Source organism: Phaethon aethereus (assembly GCF_964289735.1).
Source record: "Phaethon aethereus genome assembly, chromosome: 1".
Taxonomy (NCBI): domain Eukaryota; kingdom Metazoa; phylum Chordata; class Aves; order Phaethontiformes; family Phaethontidae; genus Phaethon; species Phaethon aethereus.
The window spans coordinates 135,238,985-135,265,773 of record NC_138575.1 but is presented as its reverse complement, the minus strand read 5'-3'; the positions used below and the strand labels follow the sequence as shown (position 1 = coordinate 135,265,773).

Genomic DNA, 26,789 nt, shown 5'->3' with positions numbered 1-26,789 from the left:
CGGCGTGCGAGAGAGCCAGCGAGCCAGGCAGCGAGGCGGCGCGGATGCGCCCCGGCTCCCCGCGGCGGCGGCGGCGGCGGCGGATGCTCGGCGGCGCGGCGGCCGCTCCGCAGCCCGGGAGCCCCGCGCAGGGAGGGAGCGAGACGATGAGCCGCCCGCCGGCGGCTGCCCGCGAGTGACGGCGGCGGGGCAAGGAGCGGCGGCGGCGAGGAGGAGGAGGAGGAGGGCGGCAGCGATCCCCGCCAGTGCCCGCGGGAGCCTTGGAGAGCCCCGGCCGAGGGCTCGGCCATGCCCTTCGCCAAGCGGACCGTGGAGCCGCAGCGGCTGTGCCGGCGGCAGCCTGCCGCCTCCGTGCTGGAGGAGGGCTGGGGCGCGGAGCCGCCGCCGCCGCCGCGGGACCCGCCGCCGGAGGAGCCGGGCGAGGGCACGGAGGCAGCCGGCGGCGGGGAGAGGGAGGCGGCAGCGGTGCTGATGGTGCTGGACCTCTGCGCGGTCAGCAACGTGGCCCTGTCGCGGATCCTCCGGCAGCTCTCCGACGTGGCCCGGCACGCCTGCACCCTCTTCCAGGAGGTGGAGGCTGACATCCAGGGCACCCACCGCCGCGTCCGGGCGCTGCACGGCCGCATCGCCGGCCTCCAGGGCGCTGTGCGCGGCCTCGACCCCAAGCAGGAGGCAGTGCGTAAGTACCGCGGGGCGGGGGAGGCCACCCCCCGGCAACCCGCCGTGCAGAGTTTGGGGCCGGTGCGAAGGGAGCCCCGGCGACGGGGTGGGAAGGGGCCAGGCGGGCGCGGGTCGGGTCGGTGGGCGCCGCGGCGATGCCGGCGGGAGGGATGATGTCAGTGGTTTGTGCCTTACGTAAGGAGCTGCCTAGTGGGGCTCTCGGGGCGCATTTTCTGCGGCCAAGGGCTTGGGGGGGGGCGAGGTCTGTCTGCGGGGCCCCGGGGCGGGGTGTGTGGATGGGGGATGATCACCCGACGCCGGGCATCTTCGGGCTTTCTCCCTTTGCCGGCCTGTCCCCCTTCCCGGGCAGATTTGTGTTCCCCTTAGAAGTGCCGCTGACTTCGGGATCGATATTTTAAGCTCTTAAGTAGAAATAATAAAGCTGCTTCGTCGTTAGCCAACTTTCGGGGCCATAAAATAAGGAAGTTTGGTTAATGACTTCTTTCTGTGTCAAGAGTGGCCCTGAAGAGCCGGGGGCGGGGGAGATCAAGGCACTGTGCGACTTGTGTTATGAGCAGAAAGTGCCTGAATCCTGCTGCTTCTCCACCCGAACTACAAAAGCGGTGACAGGCTCCGTAGTCCTAACAGCTGCTGATTTCTGCTGAATACGGCTCGTGTTCACAGGGGTGTAACGATTTTGTACTCTCATGGGCACATACGCTTCCCAAGCGCTTGAGAATATGTGTTTTTTTGATAGGTAGGGCTGTGGATTGGAAGTCTGGAATAGCAGCGACTGGTGTCGTTCCTGTCCCCTTAACATCTGGTTTAGGAAAAGCAATAGTTTCAAAGAGGAATTTGGCTTAGTTTTTTGCCTTCTGCTGCTCCCCTCTAAATCCCGAGTATCTCCAGTGGGTACAGTGAAGTGAATTTACACTGGGGTAAATGAGAGCATGCCCTCTTCTAGTTGTTTTTAATGAATGTGCCATTAAAAAAAATCGTGCTCTGGGTTGTCTCCCCTTTGGAGTGGTGTCGAAATATAAGTAACTCTTCTAGGATCAGTGAAGCTGTACTGATTAACAGAATCAAGCCTTAAGTATTCAGCGGTATTTAAACTAGATCCTCAGCAGCTGTGGAGTGACTTTGCTGGTGATGTATTAATATACATCAACTGTAGATCAGACTGAGAGAGGCTTGCTGTGGTTTCAGGATGAGTGTGTAATCAGAGCAGAGTGCTGGGCTGCGATTGGAAACTGTGGTGAGAAGGAGGCTTGGCCGGCGTAGCGAGGGAACTGTCTGAGGAAATCGAACTCCTTGTATCGCGTTCTCATCTGTAAGTCTTTTGAGCTGAGTAACTGTGGGTATATGCTCACATGTAAGTGAGAGCAGAGCTTAGCCTTTCTAATCCGTATGGCTTTTTTCTTTCTGGATTGTGCAAGTGCAGCTTGTTTTCAAATCACAGTGCAAAACCTTGATACTACAGCACAGTTATGTCATGCGCTTAATGACAGAGTCTGGCTTTACCCCTGTGATGATAAATGCAGAATCCGCTTCTTTGGTGTGTTCTTCTGTTTTGTTTTAAATCCTCCTGTCTTTAGGAGGGGAGAGGCTTTTTGGTCATGATCTTCCCCATGTCTGCCTGCTGTTCCTTCTCCCCCCTGTACAGAGCACCGCACACAGCGTGGTGCCACTGACAGAGCTGCAGATGTCCCTTGGTCTGGCCAGCCAAGGGCTCCTCCACAATGCTGGGCTTTGCCGCTACCCGTTCTCCCCTACGTGTGTGCCTTTCCTCCAGCTGCACTGCTGCTCGCAGGCACATCGCCCCATCCTCATCACTTCTCTCCATGAAGCGCTGTGCTACCTGTGCTTCAGAGTCTCCACACCAACCCAATGTGCATGAACAGACAACGTCTTTGTGTGCTCCGGCTGCTTTTATTCCCCATCCAGTGCTGGACCAGCACAGCTGCGTTTGCACAGTGCTACAGCTGAATGTCTCAACCGGGACCTGTAGCTGAACAGCACCATTCTGTACATCTTTTCCTCACATTCCCCAAATCTGTACACATCCACAGCAACACCTCGCTTTGGCCTCCAGACTGCTCAGTGTTCCCAAGGGCCAGATGAAGCTGCCTGGCAGGAAACTGCCCATCCTCGCTGTCATGTATAACGATAGCGTGCTTTCTCCTTTCTGGGCTGATGCCTTCTCCTTTGTTATTACTTTCAGCAAGACTATGCTAATGCTTGCATCAAGCATGAGGTGCCTACACAATTCACTCCTGACAGCACTACACTCAAGTCACTGCATCCTGTTGGTTTTTTGAAACCAAGAGAGCAATCGCAGGTGGTCACAGGTCCTTACCAGCATCGCACTGAGGCATACTGACTTCTGCCTCCTGTGGCAAACATGGGAATGATGAGGTGGCCTCTGGCCTGGCATTTGGCTGTCCAGCCCAAACGACACATCTAAGAACAACTCAGAACTGGCCGGAGGTTTGGAGCCACACCACAGGGAACAAGTTGGTGGCGGGCATGCAGCCCCGGCACCCACGGCATGACTGTAATGGTCGCATTGAACTTGTTGCATACCAGGAGTCTGGAGGTGCTGGGCTGCCTGGCGCACTGACCAAGATGCTGTGTATCGGTATGTAAGCATCACAACAGTGCAGCCCTACCATACATTTTTTAAGTACTCAGTTTAAAACTACTAGGCTATCTTGTCACGCCGAGACATTCTTGGTGTTCTAAGCACCAAGTGCAGCACAGTGATATAGGAATAACGCTACCAGACATGCCCTAGATACTGAGCTGTGACATTGGCAGCCCTTTTTCTCCATGCCTTGTAAGCCAGTGGATTCTGCGATTCCCTTGTGAAGGCACAGGCTGGGCGAGGAAAAGGAAATAATGGGCTAATGCCATCTCGGGAGCTACTGGAGCCAGTGGTTAGAGGGGCTTCCCTTCCCCCGTCCCTTGCCCAGGATGCCATTCCTTGGCAACTGCAGAGATGGTACTGAGGGGAAGGGGAGCAGGAAAGGAGGTCTCTTGAAAATAGCATATCGTACAATTTTGCATAATAATGTTGTATTTTATATTGAAAATTATGTATTGTTATATTCAGATAAAACATCTATGTTGGGTTCAGGGAATATTAACAGAAAATTGGAATTAATGAAAACCGACATATTTTTCCAGTAATGCTTATCAGTGCCACTGTCATTTTCACGAGACCTTAACATTCTCAGCTCCGTTGCTATCAAAGTGGTGAACACTTGCAAGACTGCAAACATTTGCAAAGACTGCGACTTTGCTTTAAGAAGAGTACTTAAACTCCTCTGCTGAGCTACTGGTAAAGGTATTTACCTATGTGTTGCTCTTTCGGTTTTGCCACCGTTCAGAAAGCGTGATTGGAAAATCTTTTTAGGCCCAATAAAGGACTGATTCTGGGCAGTTGCAAGCGGGTCATCTTCAAAAACTCAAGGTCCCTCACCTCTGCCTTCCCAGATGCTGCTTGTCCTTTCATCTTTCTTACAAGCTTCTGGCCAGCTAGCATCTTGCAGATATGAATCCTTTCCCAGCCTCTGACTGGAAGAGAAACAAGGGTCAGAAATGTTTTCCTGCTCAGCTCCTGAACTAACTACTTTGCCCTTCTGCCACTCCAAGTACTTTACTGCTTTTCATCATGAGCAGCTCCAGGGTCTGCTTCTAAAGCGGAACCATGTGGGAATAACATGATTGTTGTCGGTCTGGCTGTTGCTTAGAGTTTTCTTATTACCAGCAAGAGAACTGAACAGTGCGATGCTGCCCAGTTTTATTATTAGATGCTTGATTATCTTGGTAATAGAGAGATGCAGGAGAAGTGCTGGATTTTTGTGTAGACTTGGGAATCAGCGCCTCCGTTATTATTTGGAAAGATGATTTCTCAGTCCAGGGGAGTACAGATCTGGCAGTCTAAGCGGAATATCGTACTTTTCAGAAACTGATGATGTAAGCCATCTTGCTTTTTGGGTAGTCGGCAAGGACCGGGCAGCAGATTTTGAAAGTTCCAGTTAACGAGACCCTCTTTACACCCTGGCATCCCAGAGAATTCCACACATTCCAGGCTTTTTTTCTGAAAGCATCAATGTGTTACCAGTAGCCAATCTTTCTAGAAGCTGTATTGTTTCCAGCGGTTGCCTGCTGTATCTTCATTGCTCCGCTTTTCCATTCCTGATTTTCCTCCGTGCCTGCAGTAGTGATACAGCCACTTACAAGTGTTATTCTGCTCTTCAGAGGCCCCCAGATTTCTTCAGTGAGCTCCACTATAGGTTTTTCTTCTTTCCTGAGGTATCAGTATTGAGATAAAAAAGACAGCTGTGAACTGATTCTTTATCACTTTAGGCTCTGCGTTAATGTATTCTGTTTCATTGAAGTCGGTTACTGAGGACAGCCTGGCTAGTTTCACTTTTGCTTTTAGTCTCTTTCATTGTGCTTTTTAGGTGGTTTAGTTTTGATTTTGTTTGGTTTGGGGTTGGTTTTTGTTTGTTTGTTTTTTTTATACAGTGATACATTGCTTTTGTGTTTGGGTTTTGAGCAGTGCAGGGAAATGTTTAATCAATTGTAAGGTTTTTATGTGCCTTCTGCCACAATCCTACCATTTTTACAAAACATATGTTGGACCCAAAGCTCACCAGATAATGCACATCCTCGTCCTTGACTTACTGTTCTGAAGTCTCAATCGCTGCTTAAGATACAGTTGCATTGAAAGACCACCCCAAGCTAACTTGTGGTGAGCATTCTTGCAGAGGTCTTCAGGCAGGTACATAAGACCTTTAGAGTCAGTGCCATCTTGAAAGAAAAAAGAAGCAAGTGCAGGTTGGGTAGGTAAGTAGTGCACTTTATCCCCGCTTCACAAAATCCTAGAGAATTTAAAGTGCAATTTTCATTATATGGATTTTCTATTGTGCTGAGGCACAACTGTAGACCTCCATGGGTTGGATACATTTATATTGAAGTATCTGTGATACTGCTGGAGACAAATCAGAATCGATTTCTAGCTTCCTCTAACTCTTATAGTGCTTTATAGTGTATAAGCATATCTAAATGTAATGGTAGTTATACTTTTAGAGGTATACACTAATGTAGCCTGGGGGGCATGAGGCACAAGGATGTATTCAGAGCTCCCTTTGTACATTGAAATCATTAATTGACAAGTCCTCATTGGGTGCAGAATAAAACCTCCAAAGAAAAGCAGAGTTGTACGCTGGATGTAGTAATCCATTGCCTTCAGCTTTGTGTCCTGCACCTGCCCAAACTGAATGACACAGCCTCTTCACTTGTCCTTTTGAAAATGGAGAAGGGCTTTTGGCTTTGCTTGCCAGGTGTGGGGTTTGTGCTGGTTGCAGCTTACTGGTTTGTGTTAGAGAACTCGCCTCTCTGGTAGACTTGACTGTAGTTTGCCCATGAATGCAAATAACCCAAGTTGTGGGTGTGGGAAAGTTGGAGAATTTCCTCAGTGCTTGGCTTCTTCTAAATGCAGAGGGTTGATGGCAAGTTAGCAGAGCCGAAAGGAGCAGGAGGCCAAAGCATTGGCTTTCCTGCTTACCTTTACTGCTGTCAGAACAACAAAGGAACAGAGGAAGAAAAACCTGCTCAGGTAAGGATCCCATCCCTACCTTACCGTAACATTAGCTAGAGCACCATTAGCTAAAGTACTGTCATTTAGGAAAAAGATTCCTTATCTTTGTTTACAGAATAGCAATAGAAGACCCTTTACACAAGCCCATTCAGAGGCTGGTCTTGAGAGCTTTTTTTTTTCCTCATCCATTTAGAGATCCATTCTCATCCATTTTAGAGATAGAAGGTAATGGGATGGAATTTGTCAGGTGGCTTTGGCAGGGATGTAAAGCTTTGGAAATTGGGGTTGTCACCTTCAGTCAAGTTGGCTTGTGGAAAGCAGACTCTGGCCTCTTTGCAGATAAAAGCAGAGTGTAAAATCCTTTGTCCCGCCGGGGTCAGCGAGACTCTCTGTGGAAAGGCTTTCAGAGGCCAGTGCTCAGGTGGACTCATTGCGTTTATCTGGCACAGCCTGGTAACAGGTGAATAGCAGACAGCGGTGGATTTCCTCGGAAGCCATTCCCTGTTACATAGACGCAAATCTTCAGGAGTTTTGTTGAATCTCATTCACTTGGTTCTCCGTCAGTGTGGCACAGAACGCCTTTGCCTGTTCTGTAGTTCCTTGCTTTTCATTCCACAAATAGCACTTAACCTACTGTAACAGGTTTGAACTCTTTGGGGATTTGGTTGCTAGATGGAGAGCCTGCCAGTCAAAAGGCCTGATATCCAAAAATATTCAAAGCTGGATTCCCACCTCACCGCAGCTATATAGCCGTGTAATATCATAATTATTAGTGGAACTTCTTTCTGGCTCATACTCAAGAGCCAAGCAAGGGTTTTCAGTGCGTTTATTAGAAATGCTGGTGGAAATGGCTTAATTCCTTTAAGACCAATGAGATCTTCTTTACACAGGAGTAAAACTGCAGAGAAAATAGAATCGGGCCTGTAAGCGACTTACTTACACTTACTGTGAATCTGATGGCTTAACAGAAATGCTTCCCACAGCCCCCTTAAAACTCCGTGCTTCTATTTAAGAGCCTTTATAGTTTAATGTATGTGTTCATATGGAAACACAAGATGAGTGTTCCAGTGAAAATGAATGGAGTCATTCCTACTTTTGGTTGGTCCCCCTGCTGATGCCGGAGAGATCTGGAGATTAAGAAATATGCAGACTCTGGTGAATTACTGAGGGCACGGGGAGGTCATTCACCTGTTGCTTCACATGCAGAAAAAATGGTAGTTTCCCTTTATGAAAGATGAAGGGCCTGGAGTGTTTCCAGAAAACTCTTGCATAGTTCTCAAATGTCCTCGGACTGAGGGAAGGACTTGCAGGGAGCAAATGTAAATATCCAGTGTAACGGTGCCACTCAACTGCTGTTCTGGATCGGCAGAGTCAGGTTTTGATGACATTTCTTACATAGGTTTACCTGTTCCGTGGCTTCAGTTTCAAGGATCAGATTATGGCTGGTCTGGCAGAGATATGCAAAGGTGGGGAGACAAGAGGGAAGCCAGCCCTTGCTGCTCCCCGGCATGAGCTGGTCCCAGCCTCTCCATCTCCCTTCTGGCAAAGGCAGGCTTCTGAAGCGTGGCTGTTTAAAGGCACGTTTAAAGGTTGTTTAAAGGCAGCACCTGGCTCTTCCTCTCTCCAAGCTGGAAAGCAAAACAGGTTGAGTGCAGGGGAGCACCAGCTGTTTTAAAAAGCCCCTAATCTGACACATTTCCTTAACACGTGCCTAGCCATGTTGTACCCAAATCAAGCAGGGATCCCCAGGGAACTCTTAAAAGCAATATTACGATGCCCAGAGTGGGGGAAAAAAATATGACCAGCTGATGTGAATAATACACATATTCATTTTAAAAGCATCGTTGCAGGGTTGTGTGGTCTTCTGCGTCAAAGAGCTGGGATTTTCAAAAGCTGCTCTTTCCAGTCACTTGGCATCTCCATGTAATCGGAGGCTGACATCAGCCTCTCGACTGGAGCTACTTGAGCTATTAGGCTGTGAAGAGCAGAAACTCTCTGTGTTACCGAGTGTGTATGTGGGGGGAAGGTTTTTTCACTTCCTTTGATGTATTAGTATCAAGAGAGGGAGTCTTCACTTCGTTCCTAATTGCTTCTCGTCTTTGAATTTATATACCAATATGTAAGTAACTGCAAAGGGAGATAGCAGAATTTATAAAAAGTTCAAAAAGGCAGGGCTTAGAGCATGATTAAAATAAAAGATAGCATACAGTGTGTGCTGTTTTTAGCTGAAATATCTCCCTAGAATACTTTCCATTTACATTCTCATTATATCTAACTGCTTCTAATGCACTGCTTAGTTTAACAACTGGCATGTTTTTAGGGTAGATTTTATAGCAGATATACACCCACTGTGTTCTTAACTCAAGACTCTAAATTGCAGTATCTGTATTGGACAATCTTTTCTTCTACCTTCTTGGCTGAAGGCAGGAAGAAAGCAGTAGTGATGGGAACCTAATTAAGCCTGTGGTTTAATTACAGCAGGAGCTGTGTGCTTGAAATGCTGCTGGATTCAATGAGTGCTGCGTGGCACTGCCATGTTAAGTCTCAGCAGAGAATGACATTTTTTTTTTTAATAGGATCACTGTAATTCTTACAAAGCCACCGTGGTTTTCTCTTTCTTTTCAGCTGCCAAGGCAGTTGGACTTTGAACTATAGCCACTCAGACCGAGTCCCTGAGAAAGTTCGGAGGAGCCGTCTTGCTAGCGTGTGCATGCGATTAAGGAGAACGGGCATAGGGCGGTGTGTTTGTGCTATAAATATGCATAGCTCGTTCAGGCCTCTGCAGCTTTTCCCCGTGCCTTCTCAAAGTTTTTTTTGTTAGCTTGACAATGTTTGAAAAGACCTTTAAGTTGGCCTGGGTGGAGGGCAAGTTGGGGGGAAAAGGCGCTGATCCTTCTACTTGAAGATGTGTGTATCGTTGGCTGCAGAATCAGGGTATTTGTAGGAGTGAAATATGTGGGGTACACTGAAAAATTCCTCTGTGTGCACAGGCTTTGCTTTGCTTTGAAGGCAAAATTGGGCTTTCTGTTCATGCTCAATTTTGCCTATTTTTTGCCGTTCTCCCCGCCCCCCCCCCCCAAAAAGGGGTATTACCAAGCATTGTTCTGTTCAGATGGTCTGTGACTGCATGATTGCAGAAATCGGATCTTACTGATGATGAAGCTCAGAATAAGCAGCAGTAACTCGCTGTGAGACTGACAGGCAAACTTTTTGTAAGATGTGTTTCACACATCCAGTATTTAGTGAGATATGATAAGGGGCTATTTAATCTTAAGTGAAACGAGAGATTAATTATGTTTGAATACTTATCACACAAATCAGAGCGGGTCCAAAGAGCGGTACTACCCTGCTCCATTTTTTCTCCCTGTAAGGTTTGTTTATGTGCTTGCAGGAAAAAGAGCGCCAGTTCTTGGCATAGGCATAGTCTTTTCTTTGGTGAAGCGGCTCTTGGTGAAGTGTACAGGAGGATAGTCAAGAGATGTATATTCATTCCTTTCTCAAAAAGAAAAGCATATATCATGGGTTGACCACTGACTTTCACATGCCCAGTTCTTTCCCTGGAAGCTACATAGCTCTGCACAGTCCAAATATTGAATGCAAGCATCTTTTTTTTTTTTTTTTCCCCTTTTTTTTTGGGCGGATGAATTTCTCATACTTATCCAAAACCTCTTCTGGCTGCACAGCACAGCTTCTGCTGCTTTGGGCTGTGCCAAACAGCTCCCTTGGCCTTCCTGTACCCCAGCAGTTAACATCATCGCAGAGACTCTTATCTCAGCATGCTGAAGAGGTCCAGGCTCCCCTCCCGTATTCACTCTGTTGCCCTGCAACAAGTATTGCTGCAGGAACCTGAAGTCTTGGTCTCTGCAACAAATTGCCTGAAGTCTTGCGCTCAGTTAGCGTGCCAAAGTTAAATTTTCCCTATAGGATGGATTATTCTGACAACACCTTTTTTAGCCTGGTTTCTTATCGAAACAAGTATTAAGGAATAGCACACTCTGCGTGTGTATAGCAGGGGAGGGGGTGGGCATGCCTGTGTATCTCACACCAGCCATTCAGAAATTTTATATCTGTTATTCAGCTACAATTTCAACTGCATTGCCATGCTGTAGAAATCATAAAAGAGGCTGCCAGGTAAAGGAGAGAACAGACTATTCCTCCTGCATTTGAAGGAAGGACTTGTTCTTTATTAGACACTAGAAAGTCCACTGGGGAAAGAATCCCATATAAATGTTCCAACCCAATAAAAAAAGTGCTCCAGTTGGAGCTCACATTTTCTTCAATGTGAAAGTCGGTCCTCTGCATGACATAAAAGCTGGAGAAAACCAGGCTTCATTAGTTCCGCTGCTTGCAAAACTGCTTGTTCATATTCCTCTTTCCCCTCTAGAATTACTGATTATTTCTTTCCAATTTTAATCTTGTTTTTGGAAACTTATGCCTTGAATGGCTTTCCTTTTGGGCCATCCTATCCTTTGCTCCTCTTTTCACAATGGTGTTGCAGGGGATGCAGCTACACTTTTACCTCTGTGTTAATGGTAAAGGCAAACCCTCCTCATTGTGAGACTGAACAGTATTAATTTTTACGACCGTGGTTTATTCTCCATTGATTATCTTTAATGTGATGCTGTCTTGTTCTGTTAATAAACTACTGGTAACCTGCTAAGATTTAATTAACCCCCTCCCCCAAACATAACCTGCTTTTAATAGATGTTGTAAATGAATTCATTGTGCCTGACATATTAAAATCACTGGTTTAAGTTCCTTTAGTTTCAAATTGCACTCTAGCTGAAGTATATTTTGTGGCAATCATCTCGCCATTACTCTGCTAATAGCCTGAAATAAGTATCACCACTTCATGACTTCAGCAATATTTTTTGGCCTCTGTTACAGCTGCCACAGGCTTGATTCTGCCTTGGTGCCCAGACAGAGGTTGGATAAGCTGTGTTCTGGACAAAATCATCCTTATGGAGACTAGGACGCTCACCTGAAGATTTACCGTTAATTCTCCATCGCTGTTAGCTGCTATGAATTGGTGCCTGGAGCCCGCAAGCTGTCCCTTTTTTAAGCCAGCGTGGCAAAGCAACGCTAGTCCACACGCACATGTCTCCCGTTTCATTCTTGCTCGGTCCTGAGCCAGCTGACATGCCCAGGGCAGGGCTGTGGGGCTGGACCACTGCCTGGGGCATGGGGCTACCCAGGCAGCAATATATCTGCTATCAGCCAGCCGTGCAACCCATCCCCGCACAGTGAGGCAGCAGGGCTGTGGGAAGATAGCCGTGTTGTACACACGGGTGCGTGGGTGCCAGCCACTGCAGTGCTCTGGACCAGATCTGTTGGAAGGAAGGGCAGCTGGAGCGCTGGGGGGGTGAGCTAGGATGGCAGCCTTGACCACAGGTTGACCGCAGATGGGGCTGACTGCCTGTGTCTGGCAGAGGAGGAGGAGAGAGGCCGAAGCAGAGCTGCAGGACCAGTGCTCAGAGTTCCCCTTCATGCTTGGCCACCTGCTTAATGTACGACCCAGGGTGTTTATCCAATTTGCACTGTAAACTTTTTTGGGGGCCTCTGTCAATACATGCACAATTTATAAATTCTGTATCAGATCCAATGATAAAATCATCTGCCTACAGGTACGCTGTGGAAATGAGCACCCCTATTTGAGGAGTGGTGGGTCTGTAAATGAGTGAATGGGTTATAGCTACCTTCAGCAGCTATAATGTGGCTATTCATTTATGAAATTGCCCAAGTGGAACTTAACACAAATTATTAATGTAGATTAGAAGTATTTTTCATTTATGTGCTTGTTCCTAAGTGCTGTGCTGAATGGCAGAACCCATCAGAATAGCAATTCGTTAAAGGAAATGAGAAGGAGCTGCAAAATATCGCAGCTTGGGGTGATTATTTCCTTTCTGGAATTTTGTTTCCTGTTTGGCTGTAGATCTGACCTGATAGGCAGCGTCTTGGACTGTGAAACTAAAAGGTTCTGTTACCATAAAATAAATGAGTATGCTCAATTTTGTGCAGACCTTTCTAAACAATAGTTGAAATAGAAGAGGCTTGGATAGCATCTTCTTAAAATTCTGTGTGTCACTAGAAGAACACCACCTTTTTGTATATCTATATACATAAACACATAGCTAGATAAAGGAGGAAGACCAGTGAAAAGATCGGACAAGATAATATTGGTCACTGAGGTTAGAAAAGCTTAATAAAGGGGAGAAGAATTTTACAGCCACATCAGCAGCAACCTGGTCAAACAAGGGAGAAAATTTTCAGTACTACAGCTCTCATTACAAAGGTAAAAACTGAAAGTAATTGATGTCTCTTGTTCTTTCCTTGTCTTGACTTTATGTCTTCATCCAAAAGCATTTTGTGGTTGAGTTCACTTCCATCCCATCTCCTCCCTCTCACAGTGGAAGGTTAGTTTGGACTTGAGAGGTTGTGGTGGTATTGATGGAAACTTTTCTACTGGATGTAATGGGTGATCTTGCCCCAGAAGTGAGGTGCATCTTGCTTGGGGGTGTGTGGGAATTATGCTATTTTGTTGTACTTGCAAGAATAAAGCCCTTCTTTTGAATGAATTGCCCCTGCTATATTACAGCAAGGGTTGAAAAATAAAATAAAAATGTAGAAAACTTCAGCCAAGTTCATGAAATTAATTCTTCCAAGAGAACAGATGGGTAAGTGAAAGGTAAAGTGATGCAAGTCTGCAGTGTAGTTTGCAGATTTACTGAAGGGATGTGTTGTATTTATTATTGCAAGGAGATGTCTCCCCTGCCTTCATTCCCTTTTGAGACAGTCCAACCTTGGGCTTGTTAAATATGTCTCTACAGAAGTTGGCACATACTGACCTTGTTTGCTGCAGTCTGCTCTTCTGTAGCTTCCTGATTCTAGTGGCACGAGCCAGATGGACAGAGCCCTAGAGCTAAATGCTGGATAGCATAATTAAGTGCTCTAGTATTGAAGGCTGGAGCTGACAGAATCAAACTTTGGCCAATACTTCAATACTTCTTCGTCCAAGATACATCTGCTGTGTCAAAGTAGTTCTTGTTTTTTCTTTCAGATCATATTCCTTGGGTGTGAGAATGTGAAATTATATACCAGTAATATTTTCCTCAGCGTAATACAGAGCTCTCTCTACTACTTTGTGTCCTGATGGCACTACAGGAACATTTTACAACCTTGTAGGGCTTGTGGAAACCCACCTGAATTTTTCTTTCAGATCTCTACAGCCTTTTTCCTCCTGTGTTGTGGAGTTGTGGTGGTCAGTTGTGAGTGTCATGTGAACCCCTGCTCCCTGGAAGCCCCATGCCAGCGCAGTCCTCACCAAGCACTTTGTGGACACCGGAACGTAGCTCTGCAGCTCTTACTGTGAGTTTGGGATCTGAGAGGCCTGGTTTCATACTGACCAGGAAACCACGTCAGAGGTCTGTCTGCCATCCTGCAGCCTTTTTCCTTCCTGCTTTCATATGCCATTTATAGCAAGTGAATTGTGTCTCCCACCTCCCCTTCTCCCCTTCCTTCACGTGCCGCTTAGCAGCTTCGGGGATGTGGAGTGGCTGACATTTCTCCTCTGCTTCCTCTTTGCAACCCAGCTGCTTTCCGAGGCAACATGTTCCCGTGCGTAATGTTGGCGGGCAGCTCCTGCTGCCGTGCCTGGGTGCTGTGCAGCCTCTGGCAGGTCGGTATCGGTGCGTGGGAGAGGAGTCGGCAGCGGGAAGGGAGTGGGTGAGGAAGCAGTCCCTGTCATTCCTGAAAGACCACTCGCTGAAGTGGTGTTTGTAGAAGCTGTACTACACAACAAGGCTTGCTAAAATAACTCGGATGCTTCTGGCCTGTACGTCCAGCAGGTCTGAATGTGAGGATCAAGCTCGTCCTGAACAAGCTGCATCAAAAGGAGATTATTTTTCTGCTGGTCCCTAAAACATTAAAGTTAGGGTCGTCATTTTTCCGTAACGTTACTGTGGATGGTGTTTTGTATGCGTACTGGGGAGATGATTAAAAAAAAAAAGAGAGAAAGAGAGTACATGTTATCCTTGGAGCAGCTGTGAGAAGAGCTGCTTCAGGTGGGTATTCAGAGACCAGTGTCTCCTTTTTCACTGCCATGGAAGTTTTCTGTTGTGGAGCAGCTCTGAATTTCTTTGGGTGCCTTATGCGCATGGTGGTGTGTGTTAGAGCAGGGTGCTGCAGGCTGAGTAACGCTGAAACCTGCTTGCAGACAGCCGTGCTTGGCCAGGATGGAGCCTGTGAAACGTTTTCAATACCACTGCAGCCCTTGGAATAAGTCTTACAGTATGGGCCTTAGCTTAAAGATTGAATTGCTATCAAACTATCCAGACAGGAGATCATCTCTTCCATCCCGAGCAACCATTGTGTTTCATGGGGTGCGATATGGTTTGGAAGAAACTCCTGACGGGCTGTAGCTGTGAGACCTCACCCCCTTCAGAGGCAGCCCTGCCTGTATCCAGCCCCACAGGGCGGCTGGCCTCCTGGGGATTTGGAAAGCAGCACGGGAATGACAGTATTTTTTCTGTTTATTTTTCTGCCGATGGGCCGTGTGTGCACCATTTCATTTATCAGAAAACACAGCAGGTAGCTTTTAGACAGACTCAACTGCTCTCTGTAAATGGCTGGTAGATGAGGAGACCCAGACCCAGACCTGAGTCCCTCCCGAGTGGGCTGAGGATGTTCAGCTCTGCAGATTGCAACTGAGGAGGAGGAGGGCCCAGCGGCTAGAATATTAGTGCTTAGGAGACCTGGGTTCATCTGCTGACTTCTCATGGGGGCTGGGGTGAAGGTTGTTAGTGGGATTCAGATCACCAAGTTTTAGCACTCTAAACTTAGAGCCATCCATCCCATTCAAAGGTGGGCCTGTCTCTCACTGTTGAGCAGAGAAGGTTTCTAGATTGCATGATTGCAAGAGTCCTTTAACTTCTGTAAATGTCATGGTGTGAATTGGGTACCACCACGGGCTCTGTTCCTGTGGCAGGGTGACAGCCCATCCCTTCTCAGAGGTGATACCACACAAGCAGTGAGGATGAGCTGGGTTGTGTGGTGACAGATACTGTACAGGGACCCCAAGTACACAGACCTGCTGAGACACTTGCACATCAAGAGTGCTTCTGTCCTTCATGGGCAAACGCTTCCAGGTGCTGTGTGGTTCTTCCTGATGAAGGCAGTACCCCCAGGTGGGATTCTCCAGTCCTTCTTCAGCAAGGAGGATTTCTTGTTATGGAGAACTGCAGCTCTTGCCCCGTGAGGACCAGCCTTAGGCTGGGCTAAGTTTGCAGTTGCCAATGTTTCTTTTGAGGCCTGGCTCATAGAGGAGATTGAGCTTTCTTACATTACAGACAATGTGTCCTGGTTAATTACAGTCATGTAAAGACGAGGTGGTACCTTGGGACTTGGTTTAATTAAAGAACGGTGCTGGAAAGTTTAATAAATGTCTGATACGTTCTCTCTGGCTGCCGAGTGCTAACACTGCGGTTCTCTTCAGGTGCTCTCCCAGTTTCAGTCTGAAAGGGCCACCTGAGTTGACATCTGTAGTAACGAAAGGGGAGGACAGATTGCCATTCTCTGTCCAGCCAGGCTAGTGTCTGGCAGCTCACTTTTCACAGCTTGGGCTTCGGGAAAAGGTTTGTGCGGGTAGTAGTGTCACAGGAAAACTTGCAGTGCAGAATCTTAAGGCTTTCCGGGTGTAGTGGAAAAATCATGATCGTGCATGTGAAATGTGGACTTAGAGGAACTTTGTGTGGGTGGTCTTGTTTTGATTCTTTCTGCCCCTCTCCCTTTCCCTTCCCACTCACGTATGCTGAAGTCTGTCATCTATTTAACATGAGCTTTTCTAATAATCATAGATAACATACAACAAAAACAATAATAAAGTGCCTGCATATACAATCTCTCTGAACTGTTGAAGCCACAAGATCTCCTAGACATGCTTTTTGTTAGTACTGGCTCATGAGAGACCTAGCGCGCCATGATGCCCATCTGTTAGCAGCATGTTTAAATGTGATTAATGTGAAAGTTGGAAGAATTGCCATAGCTTTTGCTAGTCTACAACAGAATCTGTTGCTGTTAATCTCTTGGAGTATTAAAAGCTTAATATAGTAAATCTAATGTTATGGAAAGCTGTAGCGTTGCTTTTGGTACCATCACCTTATTGCATTATTAAACTAATATTTCCTTTTCCTCCATGGTTCACAAGCAGTGTAGATACCATTCACCTGCAGAAGAACATTTAAATGATCATATAAGTATGAAGTCTCTCAGGAAAGCAATTCTCCAGTATAAAAGAATTTGGGGGAACATTAAGTTTGATTGGGATTCCTGAGATGATGTGGCCAGAGCAGGGTGTATTAGGAGTCAGCCCCTTCCCAAAATGCTAGTAGAGGCTGGGGAGCTCACAAGCAGTGGCTTGATGTGGTAGTTCTGGGTAGAGACTAGAAATCATTTTGGCTTACCCACCCATGACAGTAGACCTACCTCATTAGTAGTGCTGATGGCATTTGATATGAACTCCTGCATCTTTAAAAGACATTTTGGGCAGGCTAAGCAGTGTTATGGCATAAGCAGGGATGGCCTCCTGGAGCAGGTTGACACTACGGGAAACAAATAGGAGAGGACCCAGGGGAGGAAAATTGCTTTCTTCATATAGCTGCTTGTGTTGGACAGGATCAAAGAAACCATAATGAGTCAGTATCTTTCTTTTTCTTTAAAGAAAATTTTAGAAGAATGATTCAATTAAATAGTAGTTTACTCAAGATCTGCAGGTGGCTTGTAAAGTGTAATTAGACCTCCCTTACCTTTTAAACCCAGATCTACAGCTTTGTTTTCATTTAAGTGGGGGTAGAGATCCCTGTTCTTGGATTTACAGTGGGAGATTGGTAGAGGAGAGGGCTTGTTATGAAACTTGTTTTATGGCATGATTACAAAGTGCTTTTGTTTCTAGCAGGGACAGCAATAGTGCTTTGGTCCATACATTTCAAAACTACTTTTAATCCGTGCTTGTAAGATCATCAGGCACTGTAGGACAAATTGAGACCTGCCTTTCACTGAAAAACACTCCCTTGCTCCATCACACAGAGCATCTTCATAGCAGCCAAGCAACTTGACCACATCCAGTCGCTGCAGAGAGTCAAAATCAGATCAGATAGGATAGTGCTGTCAAAGGGGCAGTTGCAGAATATATAGTCGCAGAGATCAGACTAGACTCTATGGGATTTTCTAGCTCTTTTGTGTACCCTTCTATAATCCAGTCTTTGAAGCATTTAAGAGCTTGAGGTGCCATGATTAAAAGCTTCAAGGACCATGCTTTTTCATTTATCTTGTAAGAGGATAGGCACCAATTCCACACTGCTCTGAGCCGTTAGGAAGACTTGCAGAGAAGACAGACCCCACTTGCCTTTAGTAGGCTGTCAGTCAGACCGAATGCAGTGAAGGGACTTTCTTCCTTTTGTGATAACGTGCACATTGTTGGAATGATGAAACTGTTCATTTTTGGTCCTCGAGGGCTCCTGCCCTGTCATCCTGTGGATTGGATGGTGACACCCAGTGTCCTCCAGCCATCCTCAACAGGAGGTTCTGTACCAAAGGCTTCAAGTATTGAGCTGAACTGAGGGGCACACAGGATGTTACCAAATGGGGGACCCTGCTTTGCTCTTTGGCAATCAGAGGCTCAGTTAGCTCACACTCTGTGAGAAATACCAAGAGCTTCCAGGGTGGTATTTCAAAGCTTTGCAAAGCTGTGCGTGGTAGTGTAAAATCTGTTTACAGGAGTCCTCATGGATCAGCTCCATCCTGTACTCATGTTGCAGGGGTATCCCCGGAAAAGGGATTTGGGAGAATCTTGGAGATGAGGGAGTAAGGGGAAGGAGCATTCAGCTGCACCTCAAATGCCTTGCTGTTGACTTGTGTCTTCAGCTCACTTTTTAGCTGTTAAGATGTGGAGGAAAGAGGATTCAGTAAGCAACTCTGTGTGTTTGTCTTCAGTGAGTGCCTGCTCAGGCAAGGCAGCATGATTCAGCTACTAGTTAGTGCTGATGTACCAGAATTGACAAGCACTGTACACTCCTGCTGCTGGATCTGCCCCAGTTGCTTGATGTGCAGCGATGAATGGATGAACATTCACCAATGCTGTTGCACAAACAAATAAGTTAATAAAAAGCAGCTGATTGTGTCATTGTACACTGTAGAAACTCCAAAGCAGCACTGAGATTATTTAAAAACAGATGTTCTTATCTGGAAACTCTTAGAAATACAGAGCGGTAAGGTTTTCTTGGGAAAAAAACCCAACAAGATAGACACAAAACATACTCTCTACCTTGTCCTTAAATGATTTCATGGTGAGGACTTTTCTAAGGGTTTTTCTCTTGAAGCCTTAGCTTGGGTCCGAGTTTGACAGTGAATTTAGCTTTGGATTTTGTCACTGATAATTGGAGCTATGCTGGCATTCTCCAGTGAGGTAATTAACTTGCGGGGAAAAGTTTTTTTAAGGGGACGCAGTGGAAAGAAAACACTCTGTGAAAACTGGAATTATACAAACCAGCTGTCTGGCCTCATATAAAATTATACCGGCCTTTTGTACCTCCATGTAAGTGGTATTTAACCCTTGCTATCGTTGCCGCGTACTGCTGAGACAGATGAACTTCCTCAGCTGATGGCTGAGCGGGGCCCGAGAACAAAGCGCAGACTGATGAGATTGTAAAAGGACGCGGGGCTGTCGGCAAGGCCAACCGTTAGTTCATCATTCAGGCAGACAAAGCTTCACGCCCTCATGAATCACTTCTGGGTTTTTTTTTTCTTTCTTTCCCTCTCTGAGGGAGCTCACTAAAAGGAGAGGGCATGTGGAGCAGTAACTGCAAGCTGGATCGTTTCCATAAATGTTTTTCTGCCCTCTGGAGGCAAAAGCTGTCCCATTGCTTATGGCCTGAGCTGTACCAAGGGTGCCTCTTCTGCTCCCTGCCCTCCAGGTGCTGATGTGGTGCAGGACTGGGTCCTCTGCCCATTTCCCTGGGGAGAACTTGGTTTTCTTTTCAGCTGTGGAAACGAGTCCGGACCACTGGCCCTGTGTCCGCCCAGGCTCTTTTTAAATTGCTTCTACAACTTGCGGAGGACTCCACAGCTGTGGCCCGTGCCAGGAGACTTACATTAGTTTCCCCGTCTTATCAGCTGTTAAGAAAAGCTGGGGAGCTGTGTCCATGCACACCCCCCCAGTAGCTGTGAAAATGCCTGAGGATGACAGCCACTTTGGGATGTTGCACTCAGCCTTGGTGCCACTGGAAGGGGGATGAAATGCCTTCGTGGAGGTGTTCTGGGGCCATGGAAACAACCACATGGCAATGCCGGTGTTCCTGCCGTAGCAGCGGTGGGAGCAGCCAAAGGTCTGCCCCATCGCACACCTGGGCTGCTGCAGGCTGAGGTAGCACAGGGTAGAGGGCTCAGGGGGGATAAAGAGTATTCTTTCTACCATGAACCTCGTGGCAATCCTTAAATATTCAGGAAAAAAGTTTTGATCAGAAAAGTCATGGCTGGTACCAGATGGTTCAAGCAAAGTAAAAAGTAGTGCAGGAAAAAGCAGTAACAACTGCCCACACGTGAAGCTTTATCCTAGAGAAGGAAGGATTGGTTTCGACAGGTCCCTTGAAGCATCAGTTTCTTACGTGTTGTTTTTTTAGTCTGTGAAAATGACACATTGTATGTTGTCATTGCACATGCTACTATTAATTGAGTGGGGGTGTGTGTTTTGTTTATTTTTTTTTTTTTTAATTCCTTCTAAATTCTTGGCCTCAGTGATGAAACGTGGCCAGCAGCTCCACAGGTTACCTGTGTATTGCCTGGGAACTCTCTGGAATCGCTTTCTTTTCTCTGAATACCCACTTGTTCTTGCATTACAAAGCTGGATGATTAAAGGATCCTAGAGTTTTTTCTCTGTGCTATTCATTACTTTGTGTACCTCTTTCATGTGCCCTTAGATATAAGTTGAACACATCAGACCTCTTCAGTCTCTTTCCATCTGTAGATCTTTTCATGCCACTAATTATTTCTATAAGCTTCTTTCTGTAATTCTTCTTTTATTTCTCTGTATCGTTCACCACTCGAAGGAGGCTGCCAACAGCAGTGTCCTTATGTGTATGCATTCTGGGAGCTCCTTTCTCCTCGGTTTCTCCCTCCGTACTCCCCATCTCTCTGGGCTCAGTGCTGCAGCCTTTCCTCACTGTGCCATCTAATCCCGACGACTTCAGCCATTGTAAGTGAAGACTACAGAATCCTTCATTATATGTATTAATCTGATAAGTGACTAAAGCTACAGGCCTGAGCATCTTGGTTAGCTGCCATGTTCATTTGCTAATCGTCAACACAGTTGAAAGACTTTTTTCTTTATTAAAAAAACGAAGTACGGTCTTTAAAGAGCAGTGTTTTGCAAGAAGAGAAAGCTGTGTTTGTTTTGAAAGGAAGATTTATTGGGATGATATAATCCAACTTGCACTATCTCCTCACCTGTTTTTCCTCAGGGAGACCATCAATCTTTATTAACATTTCTAAATCAAAAGATAAAAATGATAGACAAATTCCAAAATGGGATGAAAATACTAACAAGACCTGAAGAGAAAGCCCTTCCTTTTAATACCTGCTGAAACTGAATTCAAAGAGGAGCTAGTTCACTATAGATGCGTGGGATCTGAGAGCAGTTTTGTGGCTTCAGTCCTTTGTAACAGGAGATCGGAAGAAATAACAGTGGTGCACGGGTCCCATCTGGAAGGATTTATCATCTGAACGCCTAATGCTGGGCTTGCTTTTCATTTTTCCATCTAATAGTTCCCAATCTTTTTGCAGTCGCATGCCTCACGTGAAACAGCTTTGAGTGGGTCCTGGGCCTGGCTGGGTCCAGTTTCTCACCTCACTTTACCATTTCGCTCCCTAAGGTGCCTCTAGCACAGCTGATGCTTTCCTTATCCTTCTTTTTCATGGGAAAAAATTTAGTTGGTGGATAACTTCCATTTTCTTACAAAAATGGGCTCATGGAAAAGCTGCCCAGTGAGTGCACTTTGAGGGAGGAGGAAACCTTGAAATGCATTTGAGGAAAAATGAGGCTTGCTAAGTGCTTGGAGGATGAAGGTTTCAGAGAGAAGTTGTTTGCAGGCCCCCAGCTAGTGTTGGATGGACATTTGCTGAAAAAGCAGCAGTTGGGTCTGTAGCGTCAGCATTTGCTCTTTTTTCAGGAGAACACTTCAGCAGAAGTCATACAGAGATGTTTAATAGCTCTTCTGTGGCTACCTGAGATCTCTGTTCCCTCTGGACATAGTCTATGATACCTGCCCTGTGCAGGGAGAAAAATACTTCCTCCATAAATTAGTGAAGTCTGTTTTCAGTAGACCATGCAGTAGTGCCTCTTCCAGATGGCAAAGTGGTAAATCAGGATGGAAAAAAAAGATTATTTTCAAAATTCACCTTCACTTTACTTTCTCAACTCTCAAAAAAATAGCCTTGTGACCCCAGCAAGGCAAAGAGCTGGTGAGATGGGAAAGCATGCAGCTTGTCTGACTGTGGTTGTAAACAGAGTTTGAGCATGGCAAATTTAGCTGTAATTTCTAACATCCATAGATACGTACATGCACACTAAATATCCATCTGGCTAGATGTTTAAATTGTAGTATCTTCAGTTGTTAGATTTATTCACACATTTCAATTTCTCTTTCAAGATTCTTTGCAGCCATTTGTATTTTATTTTATATGTAAAGAAAGGACAAAACCCAGGCTTTTTCTCATTTACAGATAAAGGGTACTACTGTGATCCAGTGATTGATTTTCTTGCTTGACTCACTAACCATGAATTAGTCCACAGCTCTTCAGCACTGAACTACACCAGGTCAGGGTTGAAACTGTGGGCTATGTTAGAGAATCAGAGCAGGAAAACACATTTTCTGATTTGTTTTTCCTTTTTGATCTAATGCAGTATATTGCACATGTTGGAACTAAACAGAATGAGCTTTGTAACCTCTAGTGTACAGCATGAATTTCTTTTGAAAATAGGCTTTGATTAACAAAGCATACTTGCTGTTGACATTTGGTCACTAAAAGTAGAGTTTTTTTAAAAAAAAGCCTAATAAATATAAAAGTCTGATAGTAGTTATTTTTAATACAGAAACTAAAAAATTAATGCTCATAAAGCAAATAAGATGCTGTCTGGGAGCCCTGGAAGAGCCAACCTGGGTGAGGCAGTGACAGCACACCCTGAATTTGTGCTGTGTACCGGAACTGTTTACAGAGCAGGACTGCCAGATATAAATAAAGCTGACAGACCTGGGTCATACCTTTCCTACAGAAGCAATTGTTGCCTGCTGGTTTGAGAGTAGCCTCCTCCAAGGTAGTCAAGGAGGTCTCTTCTTCCCAGGTTTACTCTTCTAAACATCTTTTTGCATTCATGATCACACCAAAGATAATGTTTGGGAGCAAATGAAAAGCACGCATAGCTATATGGTTTAGGCTTGATGTACTTCCTTTGCCACGTCTTTCCAGCAAAAACCTTAACCCTAATTACTGGTTTCTCTGTTTGTGAAAGCATATGAGAAGTCAGTGGGTTTCAGCAATAGAAATTTTGTCTCAGAGATGTTCACTAATATTGAATTCTGGTCCAGCACCAGGAGATAGGTTGTTTTTCCTCCGGAGAGTTGTAAAATATTCCTGTTCTCTGTGTGTGGACGGTCCTCACAGGGTGGTGGGTGAGGGAGGTCATCCTGGGTCAGGCTTTGCTGCTGTGGATTCTCTTGCCCATGCAAAGCTGCGGTGAAATGAGAGGAATTTCTGCTGACAGTTTGAGGAGTCCTAAGGTGAGGAATGGGGCAAAGCGCAGCAACTGGGATTAGTCTCTTTTCTAGGCTTTTTGCTGTGGAAGGGCATGACCTCCAATGCATATGGACCATTGTGAACGCGCTGAGTGGATATATAAAATGTCTCAGAGGAAAGAAACAACTTTTAAGTATTCAAAAGCAAGTAAGAGAAAGAGAGGGAGATTGTAATAGACACAGAAGTCTCAGGGAGGACAGGTGCCTTGTTTTAAACGGGGAATGTATATTTTACAGAGGCAGCCTTGGCTGATCTTTTCTTTCAGTCAAATCTTAACACAGTGTTGGTCTTTACACGACACTACTTAAAGATTAATTAGATTCCCATGTTAGTCCCTGTATCTGAAGGGAAGGGGAAGAGGTATTCAAAACTCCAAAAGATATGATTAGAATTTGGACTAGTCTGAGGAGGGAATAAAATCTGTCTTTCCCTCTTTCTCCCTCTCTGGAGTGCAGTGGCTAGTGGGGGAAGTTTACTTCTCATGATTGAGTGACCCGATTTTGTCCCCCACTTGCACAACACAGCCTCTTGTAAGAAAACGACTAGTCTTAAATTCATACATAATTGCACAGCAGGGAGACTGAGTTTAAAAATGCAGATTTCTGGGTATTAAGCAGCAGAAATCTGTTCTGAACCCTTGAACTTCCTTTATTGTTTCAACGGCCACCTACAGAACCCGTCTGCAGAGAGCCATGGAAACACAGTAGCTTCTTTTATATGGAAAAAAGTATCTTTGCCCACCCCTCCTCTTCACCCCTCCATTCTGACATGAATGCATACTCTATCCTTATAACAGAGGACACTAATTACGGAACTTGACTCTGTATGTCTAGGCTATAGAGTAGCAGTAAATGAGGGTATATTCTGCTAATCAGTGCTACTGTGCTTGGGAACAGTGTTATCTTTCTTTTCTTGAGAAACTGGGCTACTTGTTTCATTTTAACTTATTTTCTTATTGAGTCATAAGACTCAATAAGAAACAGTTAGTACGTACAAGCCTCCTCCTATCTCTGTCACAGGGGGTAATGTTTACATCTTTACTCTCAGGCGTTCAAAATCACGTGCTCTTGCTAGAATTTCAGCAACTGAAGAAAATGTAGACTATATGCACCCTACTGTTGCTTTCCTCTATATTAATTACATTAAGTGCTATAAATGTAAATTTGTGCTGTGAATATGGTTTTATAGAGCCTGTGTTTGTATTTTATTATACTTGCCAAAGCCTTAATGTAAAGGGCAATGTTTGACAAACATGCTGTTAATATCAGCAAGAAAATTAAAACAGTGCGGGATACTTTATTTCATATGACTTCCTAAGCCTTCAGTTTTACAATTTTGCATTTTTTCTGTTAAAAACAGAACAGCTAAGCTCAAACAAATCACTTGAACTGTAAGCGTGTGCAAAAACAAATTTTGTGGAATGGAAGATTTGGAGATAAAAATGCCTTAGTCCTTATAGACTTGGCTTAGCATATACCTGTGCTGCAGAATTACCTTCTTTTATGCCACTTAAGCAAAGTTAAAATGAAGCCAAATACCCAGATTGGGAGGATTATCTCTTTCACAGTTGTATTTGTGTCCCCGTGTAGATGCAGAACTTGATAAAGTGGGGTTCTAGCTCTGCTGGGGATTTCCTTAAGTGTGACCTGCCTTTTGAAACATTGGGGTAGATACTGCAGGGAGAAAGTGTCTGTCCTGACTTGGCATGGAGGCAAAAGTGATGTTAGTGATGTTAATGTGGCAGCTTGCTGCAGTACACAGCTAGGAATTGCTTGTCTAGAGCCTGAATGGCCTGAACTCCTTTATGAGACCACATGTCCCATGGCAGAATAGCCACCAACTGGCAATCAGTCACCAGCGTGTGGGGATTTCTCATTTCAATGACAGGAGACGTGGGAGGGCCTTTCAGAAGGAGAGGTTTGCCCTCAAAGGGTAACTTTGCTCCGGAGATTGCTAGGCTGCACGCAGCAGTGATGGGGGGGTGAGGATAATGTCTGCAAATTTTCATAGCTGAGGAAGGCTGATGGGCAGTTTTGGAACACGGTTAACAAGCATGGGGAGTGGGGCTGCATTCTTCTGCAGGCCTAAAGCCAGGCTAGGACTTGAACTGAGCTTCTGCAGGGTTTGGAAGCTCTGCAGCTGCCTTTCGGCACAGGGGTTATAGGTTGGGTGCGGGTTGTCATTGTCTTCTGGAAGCTGGCCCCTTTGGATGGCCTCCATTTCTTCTTAAAGACTAGCATGCCTATGGTTTTTTATCGGCTTGCTGAGAAAATGGGTGCTAACTTTTCTCCTTTGTGTACTGTGTGCATGGCTAAGGTCCTCTAGCTTAGGTGTGAGAACATCAAGCTAATTGGTTATGCAGTACCTCCCAGTACTGATACCTTGTTACCTTCTCCAAGCTTGCTGAAGGGACCATGTTTATCTCATTTTTTTACCTCAAGGGCAGTTGCTGCTAGATGTGGAATTCCTGGCTACAAATGTCCTTGCTTTGGAGAAAGCCTGAACACCCTGGCTTTGGAAAGTGTGGTTTGAGAGCACTGTATGATTTCTGCCTAGCTTGGAGCAGACTGGTACTTATCTTCTATTGAGTCCCCACGCTTTACTTCTACCTGCTGCTTCCTAGCACTATCACATATGGGTGACCATATGTACTGGAAGCAGTTGGGTCTAGTGGAAGGGGATTGCTGGGATGCAGCTGGGGTTATGCCACCTAACAGGAGACTTCTAATGAGAGATGGGTCTGCTCAGTGGCAGACCAGCGCCAAGGGCTGGGACACCTCTCCCAACACGTGACATAGTCTCTGGGATGCATCCCCTATTCCATGACATGACCTAGGGCTCCTCCACTTGTTGGGAAGGAAGACGCCTGAGAGGTCTGCTGTTGTTGGACAGGCATAGCAAACCAGTATGGCCAGGCCACAATCTATGGCACAGTCCCAAAGGTTTCTGTGCCTATGGTGTGACCTCCCCTTGGGTTTCTTTTCTGTGTTTGTTTTCTTTTACAATCAGAGAAACATCTTTGTGCTCAAGACACTGAAGCATTAAGAGAGATTGCTTTGCAGTAAAAAAGCAGCATGTAATCCTACTGCTTGACTCATCTGCATTGAAATTACAGTTTCATTGTTTTCTGGCCCTTCATCACTGCATGATATGAGGAAAAAGTGGGTAGGCTAGGAATAGGTTGTGGCCTCAGAAAGATGAGAATCCGCAAAACTTTGAAGCTGAGGGTACTCTGTAAGGCCTCCATCGCATTTAAGTGAGCGCTGTGCATGAGGGAGATGCAGCGCGCCGTGCACACTGTGCTAAGCCTGGAAATGAAGCTGAAGCATTTTGTCCTCGTCTTATTTGTTACAATGCTGTTGTCCTTGATTGCGATTAACAGCTTTTTTATTAATCTTTTTAGTTTTGTGCTAGCATAGACTGCGCTGTTCGAGAGATGCTGTTCCTAAGTGTTTGGAAAAACACTGATGGAAGGGGACCTTGTAAAATGCTAGATGAACTGTCGCCCTTGGTTCATGGCTTGCTGACAGCATGGGCAGTGCTGCCAGCTTCTGTGATTTTATTGACCATCTTAGCCTGCCAAAAACTAGAGTCATGTGTTCATTTGACCATCAGCTCTCCCTCTTTAAAAAGAAGCAAGTTACTAGCTTGTCTGGTTGTAAACACTAGTATTTTGAACTCT

At 45.6% G+C, this 26,789-nt stretch overlaps 1 protein-coding gene across 1 annotated transcript in view; it reads left to right on the top strand.

Annotated features, from left to right (window-relative positions):
- Window positions 1–288: 288 nt before the first annotated feature.
- The window catches only part of NHS (NHS actin remodeling regulator), a gene marked incomplete at its 5' end in the record, with an annotated part of 264,852 nt that continues 238,351 nt past the window's right edge, over window positions 289–26,789 (top strand). Inside the window, one exon of the mRNA XM_082011960.1 lies at window positions 289–679. Within this exon, the coding sequence (XP_081868086.1) occupies window positions 289–679 (391 nt within the window). The remainder of the gene's footprint in view (window positions 680–26,789) is intronic.